This window comes from Asparagus officinalis, chromosome 9 (genome assembly GCF_001876935.1).
Source record: "Asparagus officinalis chromosome 9, Aspof.V1, whole genome shotgun sequence".
Taxonomy (NCBI): Eukaryota; Viridiplantae; Streptophyta; class Magnoliopsida; order Asparagales; family Asparagaceae; genus Asparagus; species Asparagus officinalis.
The window spans coordinates 6,435,253-6,461,394 of record NC_033802.1 but is presented as its reverse complement, the minus strand read 5'-3'; the positions used below and the strand labels follow the sequence as shown (position 1 = coordinate 6,461,394).

Genomic DNA, 26,142 nt, shown 5'->3' with positions numbered 1-26,142 from the left:
ACCAAAAAAAAAAAAAAAAAAATCTTGGTCACACAAAATTAAGAGTATAAGAGAGCCAAATTGTCTAAAGTATCGACTTTGGTCCTAGAGTAAAATGCAAGCTAATAAATTCATTGGATTGCGTAGGCCTTGCATTCTCACAAAGTTCTATGAACATTCCATTTTTCAACTTCACAAAACACACACCACCACCGCACCCAAATCCACCCTCCAGAAAAAGCACACACGCATTTTACACGACATATTTATTTTCCTCTCAAATCTGATTCCTGTGAACATTACTGATCACACACACACACATATATAACTAGATATATATTGATTTCTTTTCACTAGGGTTGGACATTATTCAATCACTTTTTCAATCATAGCCATTAATCTTGATTACTATGAATTGTTCAGCAAATATTAGAAATAAGCGCAATGAAGGTGATTATGATTTATTTTAATATAACTTGTATGTATCTGATAAATTGCGCTTATTTCTAATATTTGCTGAACAATTCATAGTAATCAAGATTAAAGGCTATGATTGAAAAAGTGATTGAACAATGTCCAACCCTAGTGAAAAGAAATCAATATCTAGTTATTTAATATTAGTTTGACATATTGTCCATGTCAAGTTCAAATAATGCTGCCAAGTTGATGGCAACCACTTTTGAGAATATTTGAAGGGATATCAAAGATTGTGGAAGAAAATTATATATAAGCATCCCCTGCTAGTATCTTATCCTCATGATTTTCTATTTGTTTATTAATTCCTAAACTATGATAATTTGTTTCGTAAATAATAGATTTTGACTATCCTTGGATACCCTTACTAAAGTTTCTACCTACACCTCCTCTTTAAGCAAGTTCTTAAGATGCCCAAAATGTGATTGATGTGTTACTAAGCAACCTATTGAAAAGGTATAATCTAGATGAGTTCAAACTCTACTTTGTTGCTGGTTTTACATTTTCAACGTGACTAGAATTATATATATGTTCAGATGGTTAAATAAGATTTCATCATGGTGAATCTTTGTTACTTCCATCAATAGAACTATATGAGGAATATTTCTTTTATAACTTTTTTACTTGAATTTCCAATTAATTACAACTTTTCCTTTAAGTTTACATTCTTATCCAAACTCGTGCTGCATGTTCTTCTTCCCCAAGTGGTCATCTTTTTTANAAACCCCCCCCCCCCCCCCCCCCCCCCCCCCCCCCAAAAAAAAAAAAAAAAAAAAAAACCAAGTCTATTTTCCATAATAGAAATGGAAATTTGTAATTTTGGGGAATAAATTAAGGAATTGAGTAAAATGCTAATGTACCGTTTTGGATTAACCATTAACCAAGCTAGAGTTAAGAATTAGACCGAAAAATCGATTAATGAACTAAATTTAAAGCTACTTAAATTAATTAGAAATTTAGAAATATGAAACATTTTAGGGGACCAATAATTAAGTTAAAAACTCCAAAATTTTTGAGGAAAACACCTTCATCACTTTAGTACTTGAGCTATCTCAGCTCTATCACATCAGTGCGAGATGAAGACATGTGAACCTATATAACACCAGTATCTTCATGGCTTGTAAAATCTACTCACATATTTCTGCGACAAAACAATTACATTGTGCAAACTAACTCGTCATGTACATTTGATGTTCTCAAATGTGATATTCAATGCGATCAGCTGAGTTCAGTCTCAATCAAACTAAATTTAACCGTTCAAGTTTTCCTTTTGGTGGATTGGCACGTAACGTAAGTTAGGCATCATCATAGCCTAACCCTACCCTAGAGACAATATTACCAACACGAAACTAATATACAACAAGACTGTTGTCATCAAATTTCTACTTAAATTTCTTTAATAGCTCATGCATGCCCCTATAAACATATTTATAACGTCCTAAACTTACACAAACATATATAACCAATGTATCTTTAACTAAACGATTCAATACGTCATCTAAAGAGTAGAACCAGTGTAAATCTTTAATATATTAAACGAATCGATATGTCATCTGAAATCATCCACGGTTCAGTAAAGCTATTAATGGAACATGAAAATATAATTATAAAGCTAGTTGTATTTCTCTCAATATTAAGTCACTTTCATGTAAGCATTTTTGATGCTATGCTCTTTAATTTCACTCTTAACTATAATTAAATGTAATTATTAGAGATTTGAAGCTCAATGGATGCCCACTAACTTTGACCACAAAGTATATAGGGCATACAAGTAACTTCATTTACTTCACCACATGTAGCACATCCTCTATTGACTCATAGAAATTGCATTGAGAGAAGCAAAGGGTGAGATCCCAACGCTAAAAAAGTTCATATCATCAAAGCCCTATACAAAATCTCTAATATATATCACCTTTCCTTAATCAAAAAGCATGGTGCTAATTAAAGGGTACTTCAATATTTGAGTCAACTTGCACGTTGAGTTAATTAGGCACATATTAGGCACGTGCGCTGCACGGGTTAAGGCCAGACCTCTATATAATGGGACCAATTTAGCCAAAATGATTCACGCCCTTCGCCTTTTCCCTCCACAGAGGCCAATGGCATCATCACTACGGCTCGTAGCTTTGGCGTTGTTTTTGTTCTCATTGTCGTTTTGTTTTGAGATTGAAGGGCATCCAAACTATGGCGATGCCTTAGCCAAATCTTTTTTGTTCTTCCAGGGCCAGAGATCGGGTCGGATCCCTTCGGGTCAGAAGATTTCTTGGAGATCCAACTCTGGGTTGTCAGACGGTTCCGCTGTAAATGTATGCAAAATCATACCATTACAATCTACACCATCAACGTGTGCAGATCATAGCCGATGGTCTGCATGCGTGTCACGGTAGCGAAACACCAATCAACACTGAACACTGTCGAGTGAATCACCGGTCTTTTTTTTGCTTTTCGATATAATTACTTACTAATTAGATAGGATTTATATATATATATAGGCTTCATTGTAGCTTACATTTAATAAGAAACTAAAATTATCATGTGTGCTAATGTTCCCTTTTGTTTCCGTGAAGTGATTTCAACAAAGTAATCGCTGCATATTTTTGTTGCTGAACAGAGGCGGGAATAGTACAGTTATAAGAGGCAACCTTAAAACTAACCCATATTGACATTTCTATTGCGTGACCGTACTTGCATTTCCAATTATAGACTAATGAGTTGCCACGTTGTTTTATACTAACCGGTGCTCAGTAGCCAAATTTATCGAATTTATCCAATTATATAACTAATCATAGCTTTACTACCTAAACAAGCAATCATTCCCTTTTAGATTCACTAATTATGACACCCTAATCCCCGATTATAGAATAAGAACACCTACAATATTTTATTCAATAAAACATGGATCACTAGAGTAATGAGCATCAAAAGCAATTATAATTTTATGCTCTAACATGTAATTCCAAAAGTTGAGTTTGGTTTATCAATTACAGAGGGCTCTCCGCAGAGAACTATTAATTAATTCGCGAAATATTTTATCAGTGCAATCAGATTGTTCGATCATTGCGATCAAATATGGCGCAATCAGAATATTGTATCAATGTAATCATCAGCCGCTAACGGACGCTTGTGCTTGACAAACTGATCAGGTGGACCTCACCGGAGGCTACTACGACGCCGGGGACAACGTAAAATTCAACTTCCCGATGGCCTACTCGACCACGATGCTCTCGTGGAGCGTGATCGAGTACGGAAAACGCATGCACAAGCAGCTCGCCAACGCCAGAGCGGCAATCCGGTGGTCCACGGACTACCTCCTCGAATGCTCCTCCTCGGTCCCCAGCAGGCTCTACGTCGGTGTTGGAGAACCCAACGCCGACCATAAGTGTTGGGAGAGGCCGGAAGACATGGACACACCGAGGAATGTGTACTGGGTTTCGCCAGACAAGCCTGGAGACAAGCCTGGATCGGATGTCGCGGGGGAGACTGCGGCCGCCCTGGCGGCGGCGTCGATGGTTTTCAAGAAGGCGGATAAGGAGTATGCAAAGAAGCTGGTGGCGACGGCGAAGAAGGTGATGGATTTCGCGATGAAGTACCAGGGGAGGTACAGCGACTCCTTGGGAGGGGCCGTGTGTCCATTTTATTGCTCCTATTCTGGATATAAGGTATGAAATATTTCGGTCGGGTACGAATACGGATACGGATACAGATACAGATATGATTTTTTTTTTTTTGAATTTTTAGCAATTTTGTACATCATATAGCTATACATAGATACATGTTATTCTTATTTGAACTGTTTTAATGATTTTGTCAGTAAATACTGTAGACAGTTTGAAAAAATATTGATATTAATTTTACAGGATGAACTGTTATGGGGGGCTGCATGGCTCTACAGAGTGACAAATGATGTGAAATATCTCAGTTATCTGAAGTCATTGGGAGCAAATGATGTTCCTGATATTTTCAGCTGGGATAACAAATATGCTGGTGCTTATGTTCTTCTTGCAAGGGTAAATTTGTAACAGAATTTAGAAACTAATTAAGTAATATTAGTCCATATATTGACAAAATTTTTTTTCCTCTCTCATGCTTTGTGATCAGAAAATAATTGTAGGCAAGGATAGTTCGTTTGAGCTCTTCAGACAGCAAGCAGAGAACTTTATGTGCAAAATACTGCCAGATTCGCCTTATTCATCGACACAATATACCCCAGGTTTGAAAACTTCGTGTTTGGCAATTCTTCAAAATAAGCCAGGCTCATCTGGCTTCAAGATTGACCTAGTTTTTCTAAGACCAACTTTGGTTTTTTAAACGTGTTTCGTTTTGAAACGCCTCCTCATTGGTTTAAAACAAAATTAGTTTTGTTTTAAATTAGCGTCAGGGCTAGTCCGGGCCCAGTTTTGTAGCGGTCGCTAAACACGCTATGCCTTCGACTATGATTACAAGATGATGGTTATTGAAATTGTGGGTTTTATGCAGGAGGGCTTATGTACAAGATGAGCTCTGCTAATCTACAATACGTGACATCTATAAGCTTTCTGCTTTCTACTTATGGAAAGTATATGATGCCCTTTGGTCACACTTTTAATTGTGGGAACCTCTCGGTGAATGCAAATACACTCAGAAAACTGGCCAAACGACAGGTAACTTATTTAGTTGTTTACTTACTTGGTGTTGACTTCAAAACCTTAAGGCCCCGTTTGGCAAAGGTTTAAGAAAGAGGGGTTAATTAAAGAGAATGATTAACGTACTTAGCTGATTCGATAATCTGACTGACTAAATTACTAACCCGTTAAATAAGTTTTATTTTAGCCCTTGTGATCAATTTTAGTGTTTGGGGAATAACAATGAATTTGATTATTTTCTTTATAATTAGAAGGGTTAACTCTTAATCCTTCTAAATAGGAGTATTAGTAAACCCCTCATTTTGAGGGGTTGACTAATTGTAATCCCTCTAGAGAGGTTAGTTTAACCATTCTATATTTTTTATATTCGGCAAATTATGAAGGGCTAACTCACTTTAACCCTTGTATAGATTTTTTGTATTTGGCGGGTTAAGAAGGGCTTAAGTCTCCTTAACCCTTCACTTAACCATTTGATTAATTATTAATGACAAACTAACACTTTTTTCCAGGTGGATTACATCCTCGGACAAAACCCTCTAAAAATGTCCTACATGGTGGGCTACGGCCCACGCTACCCGCAAAAGATACATCACAGAGGCTCATCATTGCCTTCGATCTTCACCTACCCAAACAAAATTGGCTGCCAAGACGGATTCCGATACTTAAATTCGGGCAACCCGAATCCAAACATGTTAACGGGTGCAGTTGTCGGTGGACCCGATGGCAACGACGCGTTCCCCGATGACCGGAACGACTACGCCCGCTCAGAGCCAACCACGTACATCAACGCGGCCATTGTCGGACCTCTTGCTTACTTGGTTGGGAGCTACGGATGATAAGATCAACATGTTGGCTGATATATTTATAACGTGGTTCGCGTTCACACCGCTACAATTCTAATCATTGACATAATTAGATCATAATTATTAATGTAACCTTCCTCTCATTGGAGTTGAATGTAATGTTTGATCTTATCGGGTTCTTGAGTTTATCCGAATAACAATATTGTTTTATGTTTTTCTTATATTTATATATTCAATACGTTCGCTCCCTGCCAAATTTTATCTTCACCACAATATATCAATCGCGACGTATATAATATACGTTTTCTTATGCTTTTTTTTTTCATAATAAAGAGAAATTACTAGAGTGAAGTGTATATCAATCGAAGTATAGTATATATACTTCTAGACAGAATTCTGTCTAGGATACGTATTCTAGACGGAATTCTAGATATTCTAGATGGAATTTTCCGTCTAGGATGCCTCGTTATTTAGTAGTGATAATTTTTTTTCGAAAAGTGCACTTTTCAAATATCATCCTACTTTTTTTTATAGAGGTATTTAAAATATAGTTCACTCCTTGGATAAAACTAACCAATCTTTTATGACATACTCAACTTTCTTTTGATAGTATTCACTTGTAATTTTTTTTTTGAAAAAGATCGTTTTTGAAGCTTTATTAGCAAAATCGACCTTTTGTGGATTTAATTAGCAAAACTGACCTCTTTGGTCGATTTTACAAAATATAGTTTTTAAAATACGCGAGACTAGTAGTCCTGTGTAATTAGTGTTGGCTAATCACATGCTAGTTAAACTTTAAAAAATACACGAGACTAATTTAAATTTTATTAGGGTGTAATTAGGCACCATTAAATACAAGGGACTAGTAGGCTTGTGTATTTTAAAGCTTTATTTTTACAAAATCGACCTCTTTTTGGCAACTGGTCAAAAAAGTCTATTATGCTAATTATATAAAAAATAAGCCAATCTTGTTAATAGAGTTTCAAAAAACGGTCTTTTAAAAAAAAATCTGCTATTAACCCGCCTATGTCTTTTCATGAAATAAAAGGCTCTACAAGAGCCTAGAAGGCCGGCCCACTAACGGCCCATATCTGTACTCTCAGAGCCCTTGAACCCGTCAATCCTCAAATGGGCCTCTCTTCTCTCTCTCTCTCTCTCTCTCTCTCTTTCTCTGTGAAATTAAAAGCGGCAGCAACCATCATCTTCAATCAGGCAAGTAAACCTTGAAACCCATGAAATTTCAAAGCATATTGAATCAATTACAGAGCGTTGTTTTAATTTCGAGCTATTTTCATTTGTTTTTTTTATTTATTTATGTTTAGTTTACATGAAGTCCGTTGTAAATGTGATTTTCTGAGCATTGGCGATCGCCGCGATCCTAAATAATTTATGGGCATATCTCAACTATTGAGCAGAGCCCGTATCCTTGAAAGAGTTAACGAGATTGTCAACAAAACATCTTGGCCAATGTTTCTTTCCTTGATGACTTTAATTTATCAGAAACCCATGAGATTGCAAAGCACGTTGAATCAAGGCAAGTTTCATTTGTTTTTTTTTTTCATGTTTAGCTCACATGTAATCAGTGGTAAATGTGAATGATTTGAGCATGAGTGACTCTGAATAATTTGTGGGCATATGTGAACTTTTCCTCGAGAATTATGTACGAGCAGAACCGTACCCTAAAAAGAGCTAATATCATTGTGTTAGAAATTTCTAGTGGTATTATTGGCCCAAATATCTTTGATTTAATTAACGTGAACCCTAAGAATGAATTTAAGTTTTGTAAACTTAATCAATGTTGTCAATGCGTGAGGCGCAATGCCGGGCGCAAAGCATATTTGCGCTCACATGCGCAAGTCGCAACGTGATGCGCGCGCCCGGGTGACGCGAGGCGCCCACTGCACACATAATTTCTCAATATATAATCAAGCACAAAAGAACATGTTTTTAAAATTTACATGAGAAATATGTCAGGATAAATAATATATTACTTCAAAATCACAATATAATATCTTAATTTCTAATGCTAACACCCAACATAATAACAAAATGAATAAATTTTCAAATCAAATGTTAAATCAAGACTAATATCCAAGCAAATGACTAGTAATGGTCCTCAATTGAAGGCTACTAAAAAGGCCTAATGGATTTATTTTTCTTTTTGAGATATGGATTATCAAGTATAAAGACTCGATTGAAATGTTTACAAACAAAATTATATGAGGATATGTACTACATACACCCTGCATAAAGTAAGGATGTACGCGATGCGCAAAAGGCGTTATTGCATTAGATGTGGGGCGCTTCGCCACTGCCCCGCATTCAAGGCGCATGAGACGTAGTGAGGCACGCGCCTTTGAAAACACTGAACTTAATTTTTGTTCTTTACCTTAGGCGAACCCTCATTGCATTGTAGGAGTTTTTTTTTCCTTTTTTTGGAGAGTGAGAGGAACTTAGGCTTAGTACCAGCCAAGTAAACCCTAGGGCCTAGGGCCCCCTTCTGCAGTCTAGGCCCAGGTGAATAGCACAAGTGTTGCAATACCTAATAATTAGAAATTGGGGATAGGCATGTCATAGACACCGATTGCCACTTAGCCTTTTGAGCTAAGGCCCCAAGCCCCAACCACTAGGCCACTTGCGGCAGTGACTATGCTTTTATCACTATTCATTAATAATTAGCATAAAGTACTTATGTGTACATCTTTGATTCATTGAGAATATTCGTATGTTCCTATAAGATACATTGAAGTCAGATAGTTTTAGAATCATGTATGTTTTCCCCCAAAGTGGTGATGTTTATGTAGAGTTTTCTTATTTTATAGTTTCAATTGTTGATCTATACATTTGTATGTTAAAAGTTGGATTGAGGATCATTTCATATTCACAATTATTGGCATCCATGAGCTGACCGAAATTTCTTTTTTTTAGATGAGAATATTATAAATGTGAAAAAAGTGATGAAATCTCAGCCGAGAGATGCTACTAAGAAGCGTTTTGCTACGACATATATCTCTTGTAAAGAAGAGGGTGATGTCCCAGTTTCATATTAAAATCTCAACATTGAGCTCATGGATAAGAGATCAAGATGAAGAGAGGGGAGATACAGAAGAAGAGTACGAGGAACCCTATGCTGATGTCCCAAGGCCTGCCAAGAAATGGCAAAGAAAGCCATACCCAACACCAGTGAAGGAGTTAATTCGAAGAGCCAAAGAAGAGAAGCGAGCCAGACAAAAGAGCCCATGTCGGCTCCTCGAAAATGCCCCAGAGAATGGCCTCCTCGTTCCTGACCTCATTGAGGTTGCTTACCAAGTATACAACGCCAACGGAATTTTGCTTCTTGGCCTCTCTAAGCTTGTAGATGGTGACTCAGCTATTCCTGTCAAGAAATGCAGGTATATCTCTTCATCTGCAATGTTGTAAATTGCGGGTAGAGCCCCTGTACTATTGCCAAATTGAACCTACTAGTTGTTTTGTTGCAGATAGACCTCCTGAGAGTACTTTTGTTGCAGATAACCCCTGCACTATCGCCAAATTGAACTTACAATTTCATCCCATCTACCAAACTACCGCAGATAGACCGCTTTAAAAGGGTTAAAAAAATTCATACATGGGATATATCTGCAACAAGAGAACTGCAGGGGCGGTAAGTTCAATTTGGCGATAGTACAAGGGGTCTATCCATAATTAACCCTGGTTAATACTTTGGATGTGGATATACGTGAATTTTTCTTGATCAGGTTTTGTTCTGAAGTGCACATAGGCCACCATGGCCACGAGATTAGGTCTTGTGAAGGAAAAGAGAGTGGTTCGAGGAATTCATTCCATGTGTGGACAAGAGGAGGCATTCGAGATATTGTTGGTTTCCCATATTGTTATCATCTCTTCGACAGGGTTGGAAAGCCTAGAATTGGACATAAAGAGAGATTTGGGATCCCGAGACTTCCAGCTATAACAGAATTGTGCGTCCAAGCCGGATTAGCTTTAGATGATTACCCAACAAAGAGAAGGACTAAGCCCGTGTACTCAATTGAAGGAAGAATTGTAGACTTCGAGCCAGAGACAGAAGAAAATGTCACTGTAGAAAGAAATTACAACCAGGCCCATCTACATAAAAAACATGAAGAAGAGATGACAAGAGCTGAATGGAGTCAGAGAACATTGCAAGCTTGGTTTGAGATGAGATTAGGAGCAAAAAAGATAATGAAGAAATATAGTGTTTGGACTTGTGGCTATTGTCCCGAAGTTCAAGTGGGTCCCAAGGGACACAAGGTGAGAATGTGCAAAGCAGTGAAGCACCAATTTCGTGATGGTCAGCATGCTTGGCAAGAAGCCACCATCGAGGATTTGATCAGGCCGAACTATGTTTGGCACGTGCGTAGCCCGGATGGACCTCCTCTTTCAAATGAGCTGAAGAGGTATTACGGAAAGGCGCCAGCTATTGTGGAGCTTTGTGTTCAAGCTGGTGCATGTGTCCCTGAGCAGTATAGAAGTATGATGAGGTTGGATGTTATTCCTCCTGAGCTTGATGAACATGATTTGGTCGCATGAGGTTCTTGGGAACTTATAGAACTGAAGGAAAGATATTGATCGACAAAGCGTGAAGTACATAGGTCAGTTCTTTAAAATTTCGTGATGTTGCTGTCGTTTATTTCATTTGTTTTGTTCGTGTGTTCATATTCTGAAACTGTTATAACTTAGTATAGCAATGAGAAAAAATTTCTGGGTGCTTGGTGAAGGGACGATGTTGATAGACATGAAACTTTATGTGCATCGTTTATGCACACAACTTGCTAGTTCTTTCAGAGATTTTAGAGCATGGAAAGACATATCATTAAACTCATGGAAAAGCATTGTATCTGTGGTTGTTCCTCATGTCATAATTTGTCCTCTATCTCGGCCCGTTATATTTTTACTTATTTGATCAGTTTAGTTTGCTCAACCAACTACCGTCTGGTTTGCTTATGTTTTTTAATACAAACATCAAATTGATACTTTATTAGTTACCTTGATCGCCAATTACACCAGTTGGCCAATGGGTATTTAAACATCAAATTGACGCTTGTCCAGTTCATCTCCCTGGCTCATTTAAGCTTATGAAATTTAAATAAATGAATAAACGAAATCTTTGAGTTATGTTGGGTGATGGATTTAACAGTAATGCAGCCTAATCTTGAGGAGGTGCCAATGAACCTGTAACAAAGTTTAATAGCCCAAGAGAAGAAATGTGTTATGACCTGATAATTACTTGCTTCTCTCAAGTCTTGAGGAGGATTTCCTTTTTTTTTTTTTTTTTTTTTTTTTCTTTTTTTGCACTGCATTATTTAGATGTTGATTTCTTTGTACTTACTATGCACAATGTAACTCTTGGTATCGTACAAGATATTGCAAGGGGGGTGCGGAGAAGTAATGATAAATTAAATGAAAATGATGTTTGCTTAGTTATTTGTATATATTTATTTATGGCCTGTGTTATCTGCGTACGAGTGCAGTCATAGGTTATACTTCATTACATGAGCTGGGGAGATATCAATGGAGACGATGAAGCCATTATCACTGAGGAGTTTGCCTCACATCTTTAATTAATTTAGATTTTCCAGAAATACCACTGGTAGAATTATCACGCATTCTATATTTTATATCACAAATAGAAGTCCTAGATGCTAATATTTGTTGTTTGTGGAGCTCTTCTTTGTCTTTGATGTTCATTCATTTACTTTTACCATGTTTTTCCCGCACTGGAAGAATTGATGGTAAATAATCGTAGCTCACAAATTATGAGTTCTTTTGAATTAAACTCACCCTCTTCTCAATTGTGTCATGAAGATTTTGTTTTGGTTAAAATATACGTATGATCAATTGAAATATTGGAAGAAATTGATAATTTTCATAATCATAAGTTCTCAAACAAATTCTTTAAATTAACTTCAACCGTCTTAGAATTCTACCTAAATTTTTTAAATTAACTTCAACAGTCTTAGAATTCTAAAAGATATAGTGGTGATCAGTCTTTTTTTCTTTTTGAGCCCGACTCAAACCTCTAAAGCAAAAACCAAGGAGTCACGCGCTCAGCATAGCAATTATATCAAAAATAAAGATTAATCAAATTTTTTATTCAACCTTAAAGAATTAGAATTTTGTTTTTTCTTTATTTTTTTAATTCAATGGAAAGAAAACGAAAACTATTTTTTTCGTTAAATCACTAGGCTGAATGGCAAGATAAATAAATGTCTATTATTATTCGTCCATAAATATCCAAATTTTTAGGCCTAATACCCATTGATAGTTCGAATTGAATAGAAACAATGATTAATTGTGGCATGACTTGTACATAACCTATTGAACGGTGTCAACAAGGTAAGGTTTGTGTTTGTTTTGTGAGTAGATGTAGATTGTTGGGGGTCTGAATTGGTTTTGTGAGTGACAAGATTGGAGTTTGTACTTCTTTTGACTTTTTTGATAATGAATAAAATCTACTCTTCCGAATTGCAGGAGAATGATTTTTTTATAATCTCGAAAACTTTAGAGACTACATTATGTTGTTATTATTTTTTTGTTTTCTTTACATTAACAACTTTCTTGTTTCATACTACACTAGTGAACACCGGCATTTTTTTTCCCCGCTACAGCAATCCGGTTTTTAACTACTGCAGTATTTTCTAAATTACTACAGTATCCTGCTTCACTACAGTATTCCTATGTGCTACAGTTTTTTTGAAAATAATTTCGTGTTGCTACAGTAATATTGTCACTGTAACATGAATAGTGACTTTTGGATTCTCCCATTTGGATAGAGGAGTAGATTATTTAAACTGCTGACTACTATCAATGACTTTCCTATTATACTTCTTTTTCCCCATTCATTCTTTCTTCTGCTACCTTGTCCCCGTGAATTTAAAATATGAAGCGTCCGTCATTTAAGCAGCTAGAACCGCTTCCCAAGAGAAATCATGAGGGGGAAAAAATGTTGCAGAAAAAATATGAGAATATTAGTATTCAATTGGAAGTGTTGAATGTTAATGCAACATATATGATGTATCACGGATATTTTCTAAGTATACATGATAAACATTGCCACCACGAACCATAAAAACTGAACAATTATACATCTAACTGTTAAACAGGAATAATAATAATAATAATAATATAAAAATAAAAAACACAATCCACACATTTTCATTGCAATTGATTTTCTACAAGAGATGCAAAACATCGTCACAGATACGCCGACCGATACAAAATATCATCTATTTCTATACACACCGTCTCTAAAACCATGCAATGCAACAGGTTGCTCTCTAACCCGCGACAAAAGAGCCGAAACCTCCTCAAACACAGCATCCAACCTCTCCTTCGATTTGGCGGCTTCAGATACAAGACACGAAACCATAGACTGCAGAGCCTGAACCCTCTCAGCCTGCTCATTTACAGTCGCCACCTGCACTAATCTCGAAGGCAAACTGTTCACCCTCCTCCATCTAATAGGCAAATACCGATCAGGAATCTGAAAGCAATTTAGCGTCGAGAGCACCCTTAAAGAATGCCTACACAAAATTCCAGAGAATTCAAACATCTGACAACTGCAAGAGAGGAGATCATCTTGAGATGACCAAATCACTTTCCTACCACCGTCTATTTTTGTGTGGTGGCGGACGAGGAAACAATTTTCTTCCATTTGGAATGAGGCGTAGTGAGCGGCCATTACGAGCTCATCTTGGAGCTTGGAGAAAGCATAAGGAGTGAGAACTGTAGCGGCGTGAGCTTCCATTGGAGCACCGGTTTTGAGGCAGATGTTTTGTAGGTTTTGTTGCATTGTTTGTTGTTCTCCGGCTTGGTCTCTAAAATCAACAGCCACGGCGACCTGCAAAATTTTAAACGTTAGCGAAAACCCTCCTAAACTTTCAAACTTTTACAAAACATCTCTGGAATATTTTGAAATTATCATAAATAACATGGGGGTAAAAGTCTAAAACTATTTTTGTTGCTCTCTGCCTACACAAACCCGAAAAACTCTCGAATAAAATTAAAAAGTGCATAAGGGAAAATTTGTGCAAAATCATGTCACTTGTAAAGCACATGACAACTCAAATTATCTGTCAGTCATGGTACTTAAGTGAGACATATCCAGGGGGTTTTCTATAATTTATAAAGTTTAGGGAGTTTTAGGGCAAAGCACACCAAAGTTCAAGGGGGTTTTGTGAAATTTACCCAATCTTGAGTTGTATTAATTGAAAAATGCTATTCACAATATGGAAATTTTGAAAGCATAAAAGGAAAATTTTGTTTATTGAACAAACATAAGAAGGAACTCGACTATTTAGAGAACATGATAGTTTCATGATTATACTTTTATGGTATCATAAAACAGCTTCATAAAATGACCACAGAAAAACTGATCCAAGTGATTTTATCCAGAACTCATTTTTTTTTTAAATTCACATTTCTAATTTATCTAGTCAACCATCTAATTCATATAGGTATATTTGGAACACTAAAAGCACTAAAATGATTTTGTTGAAGTTGTATGGACTAGCCAACAAAAGCACTAAGCCACTAACACATTATTTTGATCTCATCGATATATCTAGCATTTATAGAAAGCCAGATTTTCGAATTTGAAAAGGTAAGGAAATCGAGATATACCTGTTCAATGAAATGAGCAAGTCGACTCTGCGCACTGAGGAACCGCTGAATGAAAGCATTTATCGATTTTGACAGGCCAGATGCAGTCATTGCAGCAAAGAAATGGCTTCTCAAATATGGCAAAGCCCAAAGCATCCTAAACGCAAACAAATTGGATATGTGCCTGTTTGTGTGAAGCCCAAAGGAGTCCACCATGTCCCTCCATCCCAGCTCAAAATCTTCTATTTCTTCCAAATTATAGAGCCGATAGAACTCGCTCTTCCACTCATTATATCGCTCTCCGAGAACTGCATTGAACCAAGATGGAAATTTTGCGACAATGAGCCAAATGCAAAGGGCATGCTTTGTTGTTGGCATTTCTACTGCTATCGCTTCTTTGAGACACATGTTTTGGTCAGTCAGAATTGTCTGAGGTGCTTTTTCATTCATGAAACTTAGAAACACCTGCCATATGTAAATCAATGGAGTCAATGTAACCTATTGTTCTAAACGCTAAGCAAATCCCAATATGAATAAAGATAAGCCTTTATTTCCAAGATAATATATGAAGATAGATGGACCGTCTAACTAGTTAATAAAATTCGAATCAGATTCCAGAATTGTATACATATAGTAGAGAATAAGAAAATTGCACATGTACCTTGCAGTCATCAAGTTAGTTAATTTTTTTTTTCTCCTAAACACACATTCTCATGCTATATCTCCAAGTTAGAGGATTTAACACTAGTTTAGCCATTGCATAATTCAAGATTTTGCAGATGCATTAAATGCTTTGTCGACTTTCAGTAGCACAATAACTGCAACTTTAAGCAAAAGCACAAAACAAATCTAAAATGAATTTGGAAGTGAAACCATTTATGGATAAGATATTGACACATTCTCTTTCTCTTCAAAAGAATATTTAGAAGTGAAACATTTTGTTTTTCAATTTTCACTTGATTCAGATAGCTTTTAACTTCGATGTAACATAAAACATTTGGATAATTAATTATGCTATCCTCAAACTATAAGCTGAAATGAATTTGATAACGTGACTGTCTTTGTGTAATTTACGGTGGGATCTAAATTCAATTTTACATACGAAATTGATTTTTAATCAGATTATCAGGTTCGAATCTGAAAATATCCAAATCCACAAAGGAGTTATCTTATCAAGTTCAACTTCGAAGTCCAATTCCAATAATTTTCTGGTGACAGGAATAGTATTGCGATGAGAAATGGAGAAAAAATTACCTTTAATGCCCATGAAAAAGATGGCACATTCTCCTCTCTTAGAAGCACACAACCAAAGAAACAAGGCATGCCATAATTGTTCATTCCCACCCAAATACCAAGTGGCATGTCGAAAGCATTTAGTCTATGTGTTGTATCAAACACAACTGCATCTCCAAAAACCTCATATGACTGTATTGATGAAGCATACGACCAAGCAATATTCTCCAATCTATTACTAGCATCTACAGTGAACTCATATCTAAAGTTAGGATCTTTTTCCTTGATGTTCTTGCACATTCTAAGGAGATCAATACTCTCTTCCTCTTGATCCACTTTTCTAAATGACTGAATAAGGTTTCTCACATCCTTCTCCGTGAAAGGCAGAAATCCGGGTTCTACACACTTCTCGAGCTCCATCAGTCTCATCATCTGCTGAACTGAAATCCCCGTTTTTGCAAACATAAAGATCCTGTTCTTATCACTATCTGATATGGTTCTATAAGCAGGAAGAAATCGAACTTGATTAGGTTCTAAGAGATCATGATTATGATTATTGGCAAAGCCTGTGACCCTCCATTCTGAAACTCCCATATCAGTGTTCTTGCTAATTCTCAAGTAAGCTTGACATCCACAACGAGAAGATTTCCTATTTCTCTGTGGCTTAGTTTCATTCGAGACCTTTATTGGAGTATTGCCAGCTCGATGGCAGACGAAGTATCGCCTAGTTAGTCCTTTGCCGACCCCATCTTTTCCCTCGGTTCGATGACGGCGTATTGAGAAGCCAGATTGCTTGGCGAATTGGCTATAGAATTCGTAAGCAGCATCATGGGTATCAAATCTCTGGCCAATGTAAGGAATGGAGTCGTTTGATGTCTCTAAGGAGAGCCTTGTGTCTTCTGGAGATTCCTCCGTGCTGCTAGTTTCATCGAGAGATAATGATCTTTGTTCTGAGGGATCATCGTAGATGCTTAACATCGCCCTGGTTTCTTCAGACATAAGCATCATAGCAAATTGGAAGGTCTGCAGGTCATCATGTCGGATTTAGGTATACAAAGTACAAGAGCAGATTTTTTTCTTTTTTTTGGGAACATCGAGTTAAATATATAGTAACATCATGCCATAAAAAAAGAAGTCGCAAGGTGAAAGATAAAGACAAGTTTTTCTTGATGAGAAAGCAATTAAAAAAAGGATACCATATTTGAGCTAAAGAAAATGTCATGTAGAATTAGTTCCAGTTCGAAAAATGTTAAAAATGCATTTGTCAGAAGAAGCAATTTGAATGACAGATATTAATAAATAATTTAAAACTACTGTGGATTCAACCATTAAAGCATCATAGCGCACTAAGGAACGAATGAAAGGAGGAGTTAACTATAGAAGCTACCAGTGTACAGATGTCTAGCGATATATTTAAATTTACATTCAATATTTCTATTTTGGGTGAGGAGTAGAGTCTATCACGAATAATTGGCGTTTGCAGCGAAATGGGTACCTGTGTACTCTGGGTTATCACAAGAAGAAAAAGAACTCCAACTGTCTATCAATAAAACAATCGGCAAACTAGCATTGTAATTTCCCTCAAATACTGCTCATGCTGATGCATTTGTCATGTTGATGCATTTCTATTATAACCTAGATGCACCATTGAAACAATCAAGCATTCAGTAGTGCTACAGTCCTCAACTACTCCACGTTCGAAAGGATTTCTCCATATGTTCATTTAAGTTAGACGACAGTAATTTTTTCACTAACTTGTCATTTTTGGCCCTTCAGTACTCAGTTCTTGCTGCTCCATGAATAAAATGCAGCGACATGAAATCTTTGTTTGTGAGCTGAAAGCCAGTGAAGGCAAGCATTCAATTTCACAGTCTCCCTTGAACAACATAAGAGACGCATCACTAGTATAAGAGCAATCATCGCTCTTAAAAAGAGACCCACCAGTTCTCAACCAATTTTTCAAACACTTAGTAAATAACTGCAAAGCTAAAATACTTCCATCTTTTAAGTAGAACCAGTGCCTAAACATATATGGTTGCTTTCGCAAGAAATGGGTAACCTTCAAATATAATCTCTAGCTATTCTAAATTTCTAATGGCTCACTCTTAATGATTACTTGAACTTGTTAAAACGTCTTCCATTAGCTTCTCCCTCAAATAAAAGAAATGTTATTACTATTATGAAAAGACAACAACTATCACTACTTAGAACATGGAGTTATTTCAAAGACATATTCAGTATTTAAATGTACTTCAATGAAATGCAAATATCGACAGACAAAAATACATGGAATAAACTAAACTAAGAACTAGCAACAAAGAATTTAACTCAAGTAAATAAAGAGAATATGCACAAGTTTACAACAAAATAGTTAGGAACTTGATTGCCATTATCATAGTCCATCACTCTTTTTTTTTGCTAAAATTTAATCCCATAATTTCCAGAGAGAAAACCCATCAAGCATCATCTTTTTGAAAAGAAATAAACTTGTACACTCGTTGCAAGAGCTCTGAAAATGAGATTAGAATGCAATTACAGTTTAAAAAAAATTTAACTGACCCATCTCCAAATTTGGGTCAAAAAAATTCATTCTCAGAGCGAAGGAGATTAATATTACCTATGTGATCAAGGATTGTGCATTTCTTGCTCTGAGAATTCCCAAAATATGCAAGTTTAGAGAGAGAAAGAGAGATCTAGAGAGAGAGAGAGGGGGGGGGGGGGGGGGCAAACCCTAACATGCGCTGGAGGAGAACCCTAACATGCGCTGGAGGTGAACAGAGGAGATTGTCGTGTTTAGCAATCTGAATAATCGTCAGCCGTTGATTTAATCGATGGGACTTATTTTATTTAGATCTATATACTACGTTTTTTTTTGTGAAGAGCCCCATCAGAAGTATGGATAAGGAGAAATGTTAAAAATAGACATATTTACAATTTTATTCCCCAAAATCAACTTATTATAAATTTATTTATAAAAATCGATCTAGTTTCGACCACATCAACAGCATGGGCTGGTCGATTCTAAAAAAACGCTTCTTTTTAATTAGGGACAAATTTTCAAAACCGACCCCTTTGGATTTTTAATTGCAAAAAACGACCTATTTCAGTTTTATTTATAAAAACCGACCCAGTTGGTTGAAACTGGGTCGGTTTTTGAAATTTTTTCTTCCAAACTTCACGGGAGTTCAACTCCCGTGAAGTTTTGTTATGAGAAAAACTTCACGGGAGTTCAACTCCCGTGAAGTTTCCCAAAAAAATTTAAAAAAACCGACCTGTTTTCAGCTAAATAGGTCGGTTTTTGTAAATATTTTCAAAACCGGTCGTTTTTTGCAATTAAAAACCCAAAAGGGTCGGTTTTGAAAATTTGTCCTTTTAATTAGCCGATGTTGCCAAACCCGACTAATTAGACGCTACTTTAATTACACGTGTTAGTAGTAGAGACTGAAACTGTAGTTCAAAATAGTCACACTTGCCAACCACGACTATTAGAAGGCTAATTAGTCAGGTTCCTAATTAGTCGATGTTGGCAACTCTGACTAATTACAAAAAAAAATCTTTTGATCCAGTTAAAACTGTGTAGACTTTTTTGAATATGTTCAAAATGGGTCCATTTTGATGAATAAAGTTATAAATGTGTCTGGTTTGAAAATTTCTTCTATGGATAACTAATTAGGAAACCTATTGTAGACTCACTATTTTGGCCCATTTTCTTTATGTACCCCTTTTCTTTCTTTTCGACACCTTATATTTCTTTTCGTTCTCATAAATGCACTCGATGTGTTAAAATAAGCCAAAGAAAATGTATTCCCTGCATAATACACCCAAAGTTATGGTTTTCCCCTTGGATATAAATGAATATGTGTGATGTTATGAATGGTGGCTTTCACTAAAGGTAATAAATTTTGAATTTAATAAGAAAATCCTATATTAGATGGTCAACGGAAATGTGTACAAAATATCTATGTATCTAAATGGATAAGAATAAATAAGGCTTTGTTTAAGGTTATCCCTCCTTTATGTATATGTTTGGTGTAAAAATTCGATCTCCCACTTGAGGGTCGTTTATATTTATAAGAATGACTTATTACAAGCTAAAAATCAAACGTTTACAATAGAGGAGAAGGGAATGACCCTTCTTGTTTAACGTGGGTGCGTTGACAGGCTGACAGCGGTAGGACGCCCCCCTCGGTGCTCGCGCCGAGTTCGCTTCCCTTGGACGATCCGATCGAAGTTGCGGTTGGAGCTTCAGTACGCAGTAGAAGCTCGGTTGGATGAGTTCGACGACCGAGCAATTGCTTGATTGCTCGGAGCCTAAGTATGCTGAGATCTCAAAGTTCGGTCCTCTTCAGCTGAGGATTCGAACGAGATCACGAACAAGCTGATTGCCGAGGAGTTTTGCAAAGAGCCAGGCTCGGTTCTCTTAGAGCTTAAGAGAACTGATTGCCAAGGAGCCAAATGGGTTCAGTCTTGATCAAGAGTCCAAGACCCCTCTTTTGACAGCCATCATTGGCTATTTATAGTGAAGGAGAAGCATGGTCACTCCCTCAATGTGTGGGATTGTGGTTGAGGGGGACCATAACTCCATCCCTTAAATCTTGGGATGTGACCATTAGAGGTGAGGAGAACCATACTCCATCCCTTAGATCATGGGGAGTGGGTGTACTCACTCCCACGTTTTAAGCTCAAGTGGCTGACTTGGTCTAGCTGTACAGGCGAACCTGTGTAGGCGAACCTCATTCAGGCGAGCTTCAACGCTATCAGGCGAGCTTGTCCTTCAGGCGAGCCTGGGTCATGTAGGCGACCTTCAAGCTATCAGGCGGGCTGAGCTATGTAGGCGAGCTCCGAGTGTTGACATGTGAGCTTGCTCTTCAGGCGAGCTTGGCCCTCAGGTGAGGTTATGCGGGCAAACCTCGTAGGCGAAGCTGTGCAGGCTAGCTTCGCTTAGTTCGGACGAGCTCCAATGTTCAGGCGAGCTCTAGCCTTGCAGACGGACTTCCTTACAGGAGAGCTTCAGCCTTTTTTGGCGAGCTTCAGAACATGCATCGAAGAACAAGTCATAACTTTCAAACCGTAAGTCGGAATTGGACGAATTATATATAAAAATCGACTATCTCGACGAGACGAAGCCGACCAAACCGACCCCAAAGGATTCAGTTTGCTCCTGTCCGTTTCGCCAAATTCCTTCCGGTTTGAGATATTTTAGCGTTTTTCCTTTTTTTTGCTATTTTCGGACTAGGTTTTAGCAGTCTTGTTCTGAACTTCTCTGATAGGGATTAAAGGCAATTTTTATTGCCTACAGTATACTGAGGAATTGGTGGTTATTGTTTTCCTTTTTTATTTATATGGACTCAAACCTGAAATCTTGGGAACCATACTAGAACTTCTCAATCATCTGGATCACTCATGGTTCGTGAAATTAGTGGTCTAAAGACATAAAATGCTGATACATGTCATTCTTAAGAGCACAAAAAATTAATATGTGACATAGTATAAATAGCCATTTGTTCCTCTATCTTATCAGAAGATGACATGTATGTACCTAATCTAATTTTCACCTAAGAATTATCATCAAATTAAAATATCTATAATTAAAAATTCTAATAATTAAATATTTGGTAATCAGAATCAAATTATAGCTATCCATAAGTTAAAAAATATGCTATAAAAAATTAAAAAAAATCTAATTATCACATATGTAGGTGTAGAAATTAAAGAAAATAATTCATGTAGAGAGTATCTCTACATAAAATCATGCATGAACAAACGTACACATGCCAATGTAAATAAAGAACTTTAAAATTACAAATCAACCCTTGAGAAGACAAAAATTACAGAGAGACTCCTAAATCTAAAAATTACAGATAGCCCATAAAAAACTACAGACAGCCCAGAAACAAATATAGACAATCCCTTGGAAGTCCATGAATTTGCAAAGATCCTATAAAAAGAATTATATATGTATCCCCCCAAAAAGATTAATTACAATTACCCCTTAAAATATAAAAATTGCAAAGTTCACCTAGAAAAATCTAAAAGTTAAAATAGCCCAAAAAATATTTTCAAAATTGCAAAAGCCTCTTTGATAACATCTTTAATTTTAAAAATCAAATTGGAGATAGACTCCTAAAAACAAAAAAATTGTAAACTTTCCCCTAAAAGATAAGAAAATTACAAACAATCGCCAAAATGATTAGAGAATCACAAACAAATCCTACAAAAATTGAAATTGCAAAGAATTTTTAAAATTCAAAAAACCTTCTGGAAGCTCAAAAATTACCAACAATTCCTTGAAGAATCTAAAAACTACATATAACCCTCTTAAAACCCAAATTACAAAATAAATCTAAAATAAAAAAAACTTTCTATTGCGCCCCTATAAATATAAAATTTTCAAACATACACGTAAAAATATGAAAATTCCATAAAAATCAAAAAATTACAAAAAACTCTTTGAAATTTCCAAAATTTCAAACAACCCCTTGAATAATAATAACTTTTCAAAAGATCCTTACAATTTGAAGATGGCAAACAACACTCTGAAAAATTTGAAAACTATAAATAGCTAACAGAAAAAAAATCAAAATTAATAACCTTCACTGGGGAATTTTGCAGAATTTATTGGGGGTTAAGACAAAACTTAAATATTATTAGTGTTTCTCCCAAAATTAACCAAAATGACTAATATCAAAATATTAAAATATTTGACGGACTAATTCGAAGTATGAAGATTTTGGAAGTTAATTTTATAACTATAAATGATTTGGAGGATTGATTTCAAAATATCAAGCCTTGGGACTATTTTCAAAATATCAAAGATTTTGGGGACCAACATCGAAGTAGCCCTAAATTGCAACGGTGATATTGCAACAACCACACAGTTTCAAAGAAAAAAGTAGTTATGAGCTAAGATGTAGTTAGCAAAATATGGAGCAATTTTTGCAATAAGTATTTACATAGGGCTAAAATTAGTACTCCAAAAAAGTAATTTTTGGAGCAACAACATATATGCAAGCAAAGATATTACACCCACCCCATGCGGATACGAGCACAACACTTGTAGTTGTTTTAAAGGGAGAAAATTAATTAAGGGTTTAATAATAATTTGGTGGCCAACTTGACCCTCTAGATACTTTTATGATGTACTCCTAAGAACTTTCTTGTATTTCCAGAGTATAATTGATACCTTCTGGATTAAAATTGTAGAATCTTGTATTCAATGCTTGGGAATTAATTGACTATATATATCTTCTTAGTGAAATAAAATGTCCATTTGGTATTCTTAGAATATTGTATCATAATTTTGTTAGATATAGGTGTCCTGCAGGCAATAATTGTATATTATAACAGGACCTATATGAATATAACATCTATAGGTGTCCTGCAGGCAATAATTGTATATTATAACAGGACCTATATGAATATAACATCCTTGTTCAAAATGATAGTTGCAGGTAATTATTGTATATTGTAACAGGACCTATATGAATATAACATCCTTGTTCAAAATGATAGTATGCTATTTTGGTCAGATTTATCTGGTATTTTCATACAGATAAAGTCCTTAGAATAATACTAGACTATCAGAAATTTCGGATATGATCGTAATGAAGAGATCTGATTTGTCGTTAACGTATATTCTAAAATGTTCCTAGTCAATGAAGTGTTGAAATGAAGACATCATCACTTTGGGAAGACTAGTGTATACTCTATTTCTCCTTTGGTAGGATGCTGATCCATCTCTTGGATCATTGATGTGAGACATCAAGATATAGTATACAGGTGACTCATTAATGAATGAGTTGACTGAACGACTCACTGAGAACATCTAGTTGGTAATTATACTTAACTGTCAAATAGAAGTTCTCAAGTGATATAGTACATAGTAGTCTCTTGACCTGAGGTATGAGTACAATATCTTACATGTCAGTATAGGTGTACTTAGACTTTTACCTAACCACAATTCTCGAGTTGTGCATAACGGTTCTTGTTGGGTACATCCCGAGACATAAGTAGATATTGAGATGCCAATATAGGATTCGTCTCTTCCAGTATAGGGGGTTAATGTCATAAGATTGTTTAATATAACTATAACATAGAAATCCTTGGCCGAGGTAAATAAGATAAACTGAGTGTCAGTTTGATCTTATAGGTTATGAGTTTAATATCAACAAACACTAATTGAGCAATTAGGGTTTGACAGTTTTCCATACCCTAGGCTCAATAGTTTGACATGGTTTGACGAAGAGATTGGACTGTACGACATTGAGTAGTCCTGATAAAATTGGATAAACATCTTGCAAACTTTTATCACAACTCATATCCGGATAGTCTTCATGTGCAGCTAGCACCTTTGTTGTACTTGTGGATATGATCCACTACTGAGTTTTTGAGTTGGGCCCTAGAGTCACACCAAGCGCGTACTTGAATCCTATGAAACATAATTTATAGAATGATGCGTATGATTGATACGCATATATGATTTTTTTTACCGGATACACATAAACGATTATGTATATCGGTAAAATCGGAATGCTATGTGCTTAGGAAATGAATTTCAGTATTTTTCCCATAAAGTTAATGTTTACTCAACTAGTTGACTTTTTGGTTAACAGTTGACTTTTGGTCAACTCTTGATTTATTTGGTCATATAGTGACTAATTAGTTAAAGATTGGAATAATACTATATACCGTATTTATGAAATACTGTATTAGTAATAATAATTTGATATTCTCATTTATGAAATACACATACCATGTATAATGAGTCATGAGATGAGTCACTTAGTGGTATGGTTTGAGCACAAGGTTTATTAGCACATGGTTTTGAAATATAATGATTCATAAGATGATTCATTGCATGACTCACTTGATTAATCATTAATTTTTAATGATTCATTGCATGACTCATAAGATGAGTCATTCATGTCATGAACACATTTCACTCTATAAATATGAGCTCTCTCTCTTCATGAAAGGCTAATAAAAATTAAATTTCTATAAGAGAAAACAAGAGAGCTATACCTCTTACTAAACTCTAGCAATCTTTGAGTAAGAGGAAGTAGTAGGATTTTAAGAACCCAGGGGTGAATATCTTGCCTCGCGTCTCAAGCAGCATCCAATAACTTTCGGGTTTACTTAAAGAGTTGGAGATCCACTACGAGGAGTTTTCTGCATCAAAGAGAGCAAGTTAAAGGTTGTTCGATTCACTATCGAATCACGCTACAAAAGTATGACTTTCAAACCTTGTATGCTCTCTTAACAATAAGAATCATGTTAGATTTAATTAGACGGTCCATATGAATATCTCATGCTCTCTACATGCTTAGTAATTTTTTTTTATACATGTCTTCCGCTGTGTATTATGCATGTAGACATAGCACGATTTCCTTCAAATTTATACTCTGACATTTATGTGTAGGTTGAATATATATCTTTTCATGACTCACACGGTCTTTAAGTCGGATTTAAATATGTGGATAGTAGGGTTTGAATATGAGTTGCTTCCATGTTAGAGTCCCGCCGATTGTATCAAAACTTCAAAGCTATGGTGATGATTAAGGTTACGGTTCTAGCGTATAATTTTTGAGCGTAAATAAGCGATTTATATAGTTTTTTCCTCTTCCCTTATAGATTTTCTTTTTCCTGAGAGTTTACTTATGCAGAAGAGAAGTCTAATAAAAGTGTAAAGGTATGAAAAGGATAAAAACAGTCCAAACATCATTTCAGTCAGCTCCTCACAAAAGCAAGAGGCAGTTTATGTGAAAAACCCGCAGGAATCAGATTCACAGCAACAAAAAAACAAAGAGTTGGGTTACAAAAACTACACAAAACGATAAAATCTCTGCATATGAAGGGAAAAGGCAACCTCCTTCCTTCTTGTAGAATGCATTGTGAATACATCCAAAGAACCACTCAAAGAATACAGACCCAATTGGTTAAATTTGGTTCAAAGTAGCAAAAAATAAAAATAAAAAAATAAAAACCATGCCATAGATTCTTTGATGCTAACAATGTTTAGATGGTCTATCTAGTTTAATAGTGACACAATATTATTCTAACTATCGTGAATAAGGTAACCAATTATGAGAAGTTATGAGATTATAATTAACTGAACCAGAGATAAAAGATGTGTGATTTATAAAATATATAGGTGCTTGTTGTTAGATTAACCAAAGGACGACTCTTAAAACAGCTGAATAGAGGGAAATGGATTCACACACTCATAAAACATTTCAAGATAAATTTTTTGTAATTGTTGTCACAGTTATTTTGCCTTTAAAATACCAACATTAGAGGTATATAAACAAATTAATGCTCCACAAAGTATGTCACCTTGTCGTGCTCAGATTCCATAAAAGCTCAAAGGATACCGAAAAGGGGGAGAGAGAGCATTTTACACTTGAAAAGGACAA

At 35.9% G+C, this 26,142-nt stretch overlaps 3 protein-coding genes across 5 annotated transcripts; 2 read left to right on the top strand and 1 right to left on the bottom strand.

Annotated features, from left to right (window-relative positions):
• LOC109824531 (endoglucanase 3-like) lies at positions 2,534 to 6,099 on the top strand. Of its 2 annotated transcripts, XM_020391148.1 has the most exons (7): positions 2,534 to 2,759; positions 3,597 to 4,112; positions 4,311 to 4,460; positions 4,552 to 4,663; positions 4,930 to 5,093; positions 5,585 to 5,921; positions 5,961 to 6,099. In XM_020391148.1, exons 1-6 carry the CDS (start codon positions 2,553 to 2,555, stop codon positions 5,909 to 5,911), a joined length of 1,476 nt encoding a protein of 491 aa, XP_020246737.1. In that variant the 5' UTR covers positions 2,534 to 2,552; the 3' UTR covers positions 5,912 to 5,921; positions 5,961 to 6,099. The 2 variants fall into 2 exon arrangements, with proteins under 2 accessions (XP_020246737.1, XP_020246736.1); XM_020391147.1 differs by having other exon boundaries at positions 5,585 to 6,099.
• Positions 7,012 to 10,684, top strand: LOC109824482 (APO protein 3, mitochondrial). 2 transcript variants are annotated; one of them, XM_020391089.1, is made up of 3 exons: positions 7,012 to 7,090; positions 8,807 to 9,270; positions 9,616 to 10,684. In XM_020391089.1, exons 2-3 carry the CDS (start codon positions 8,855 to 8,857, stop codon positions 10,424 to 10,426), a joined length of 1,227 nt encoding a protein of 408 aa, XP_020246678.1. In that variant the 5' UTR covers positions 7,012 to 7,090; positions 8,807 to 8,854; the 3' UTR covers positions 10,427 to 10,684. The 2 variants fall into 2 exon arrangements, with proteins under 2 accessions (XP_020246678.1, XP_020246679.1); XM_020391090.1 differs by lacking the exon at positions 7,012 to 7,090 and adding an exon at positions 7,208 to 7,412.
• Positions 13,003 to 18,439, bottom strand: LOC109824309 (protein FAR1-RELATED SEQUENCE 11-like). Its single transcript, XM_020390874.1, has 4 exons — positions 18,348 to 18,439; positions 15,752 to 16,753; positions 14,519 to 14,962; positions 13,003 to 13,736 (listed from the first exon to the last, which is right to left on the bottom strand). The coding sequence occupies exons 2-4, from the start codon at positions 16,736 to 16,738 to the stop codon at positions 13,119 to 13,121; spliced, it is 2,049 nt and encodes a 682-aa protein (XP_020246463.1). The 5' UTR covers positions 16,739 to 16,753; positions 18,348 to 18,439; the 3' UTR covers positions 13,003 to 13,118.

Excerpts from the sequence above, each read along its gene's own strand:
- LOC109824531 (XM_020391148.1), top strand. The coding sequence starts at position 2,553 with ATGGCATCATCACTACGGCTCGTAGCTTTGGCGTTGTTTTTGTTCTCA. Across the intron at positions 4,113-4,310 it reads GCTCCTATTCTGGATATAAG|GATGAACTGTTATGGGGGGC; the intron begins GTATGAAATATT and ends TTAATTTTACAG. Across the intron at positions 4,664-4,929 it reads ATCGACACAATATACCCCAG|GAGGGCTTATGTACAAGATG; the intron begins GTTTGAAAACTT and ends GGTTTTATGCAG.
- LOC109824482 (XM_020391089.1), top strand. The coding sequence starts at position 8,855 with ATGCTACTAAGAAGCGTTTTGCTACGACATATATCTCTTGTAAAGAAG. Across the intron at positions 9,271-9,615 it reads ATTCCTGTCAAGAAATGCAG|GTTTTGTTCTGAAGTGCACA; the intron begins GTATATCTCTTC and ends TTTCTTGATCAG.
- LOC109824309 (XM_020390874.1), bottom strand. The coding sequence starts at position 16,738 with ATGATGCTTATGTCTGAAGAAACCAGGGCGATGTTAAGCATCTACGAT. Across the intron at positions 14,963-15,751 it reads CTTTTTCATGGGCATTAAAG|GTGTTTCTAAGTTTCATGAA; the intron begins GTAATTTTTTCT and ends TACATATGGCAG. Across the intron at positions 13,737-14,518 it reads TTGCTCATTTCATTGAACAG|GTCGCCGTGGCTGTTGATTT; the intron begins GTATATCTCGAT and ends AAAATTTTGCAG.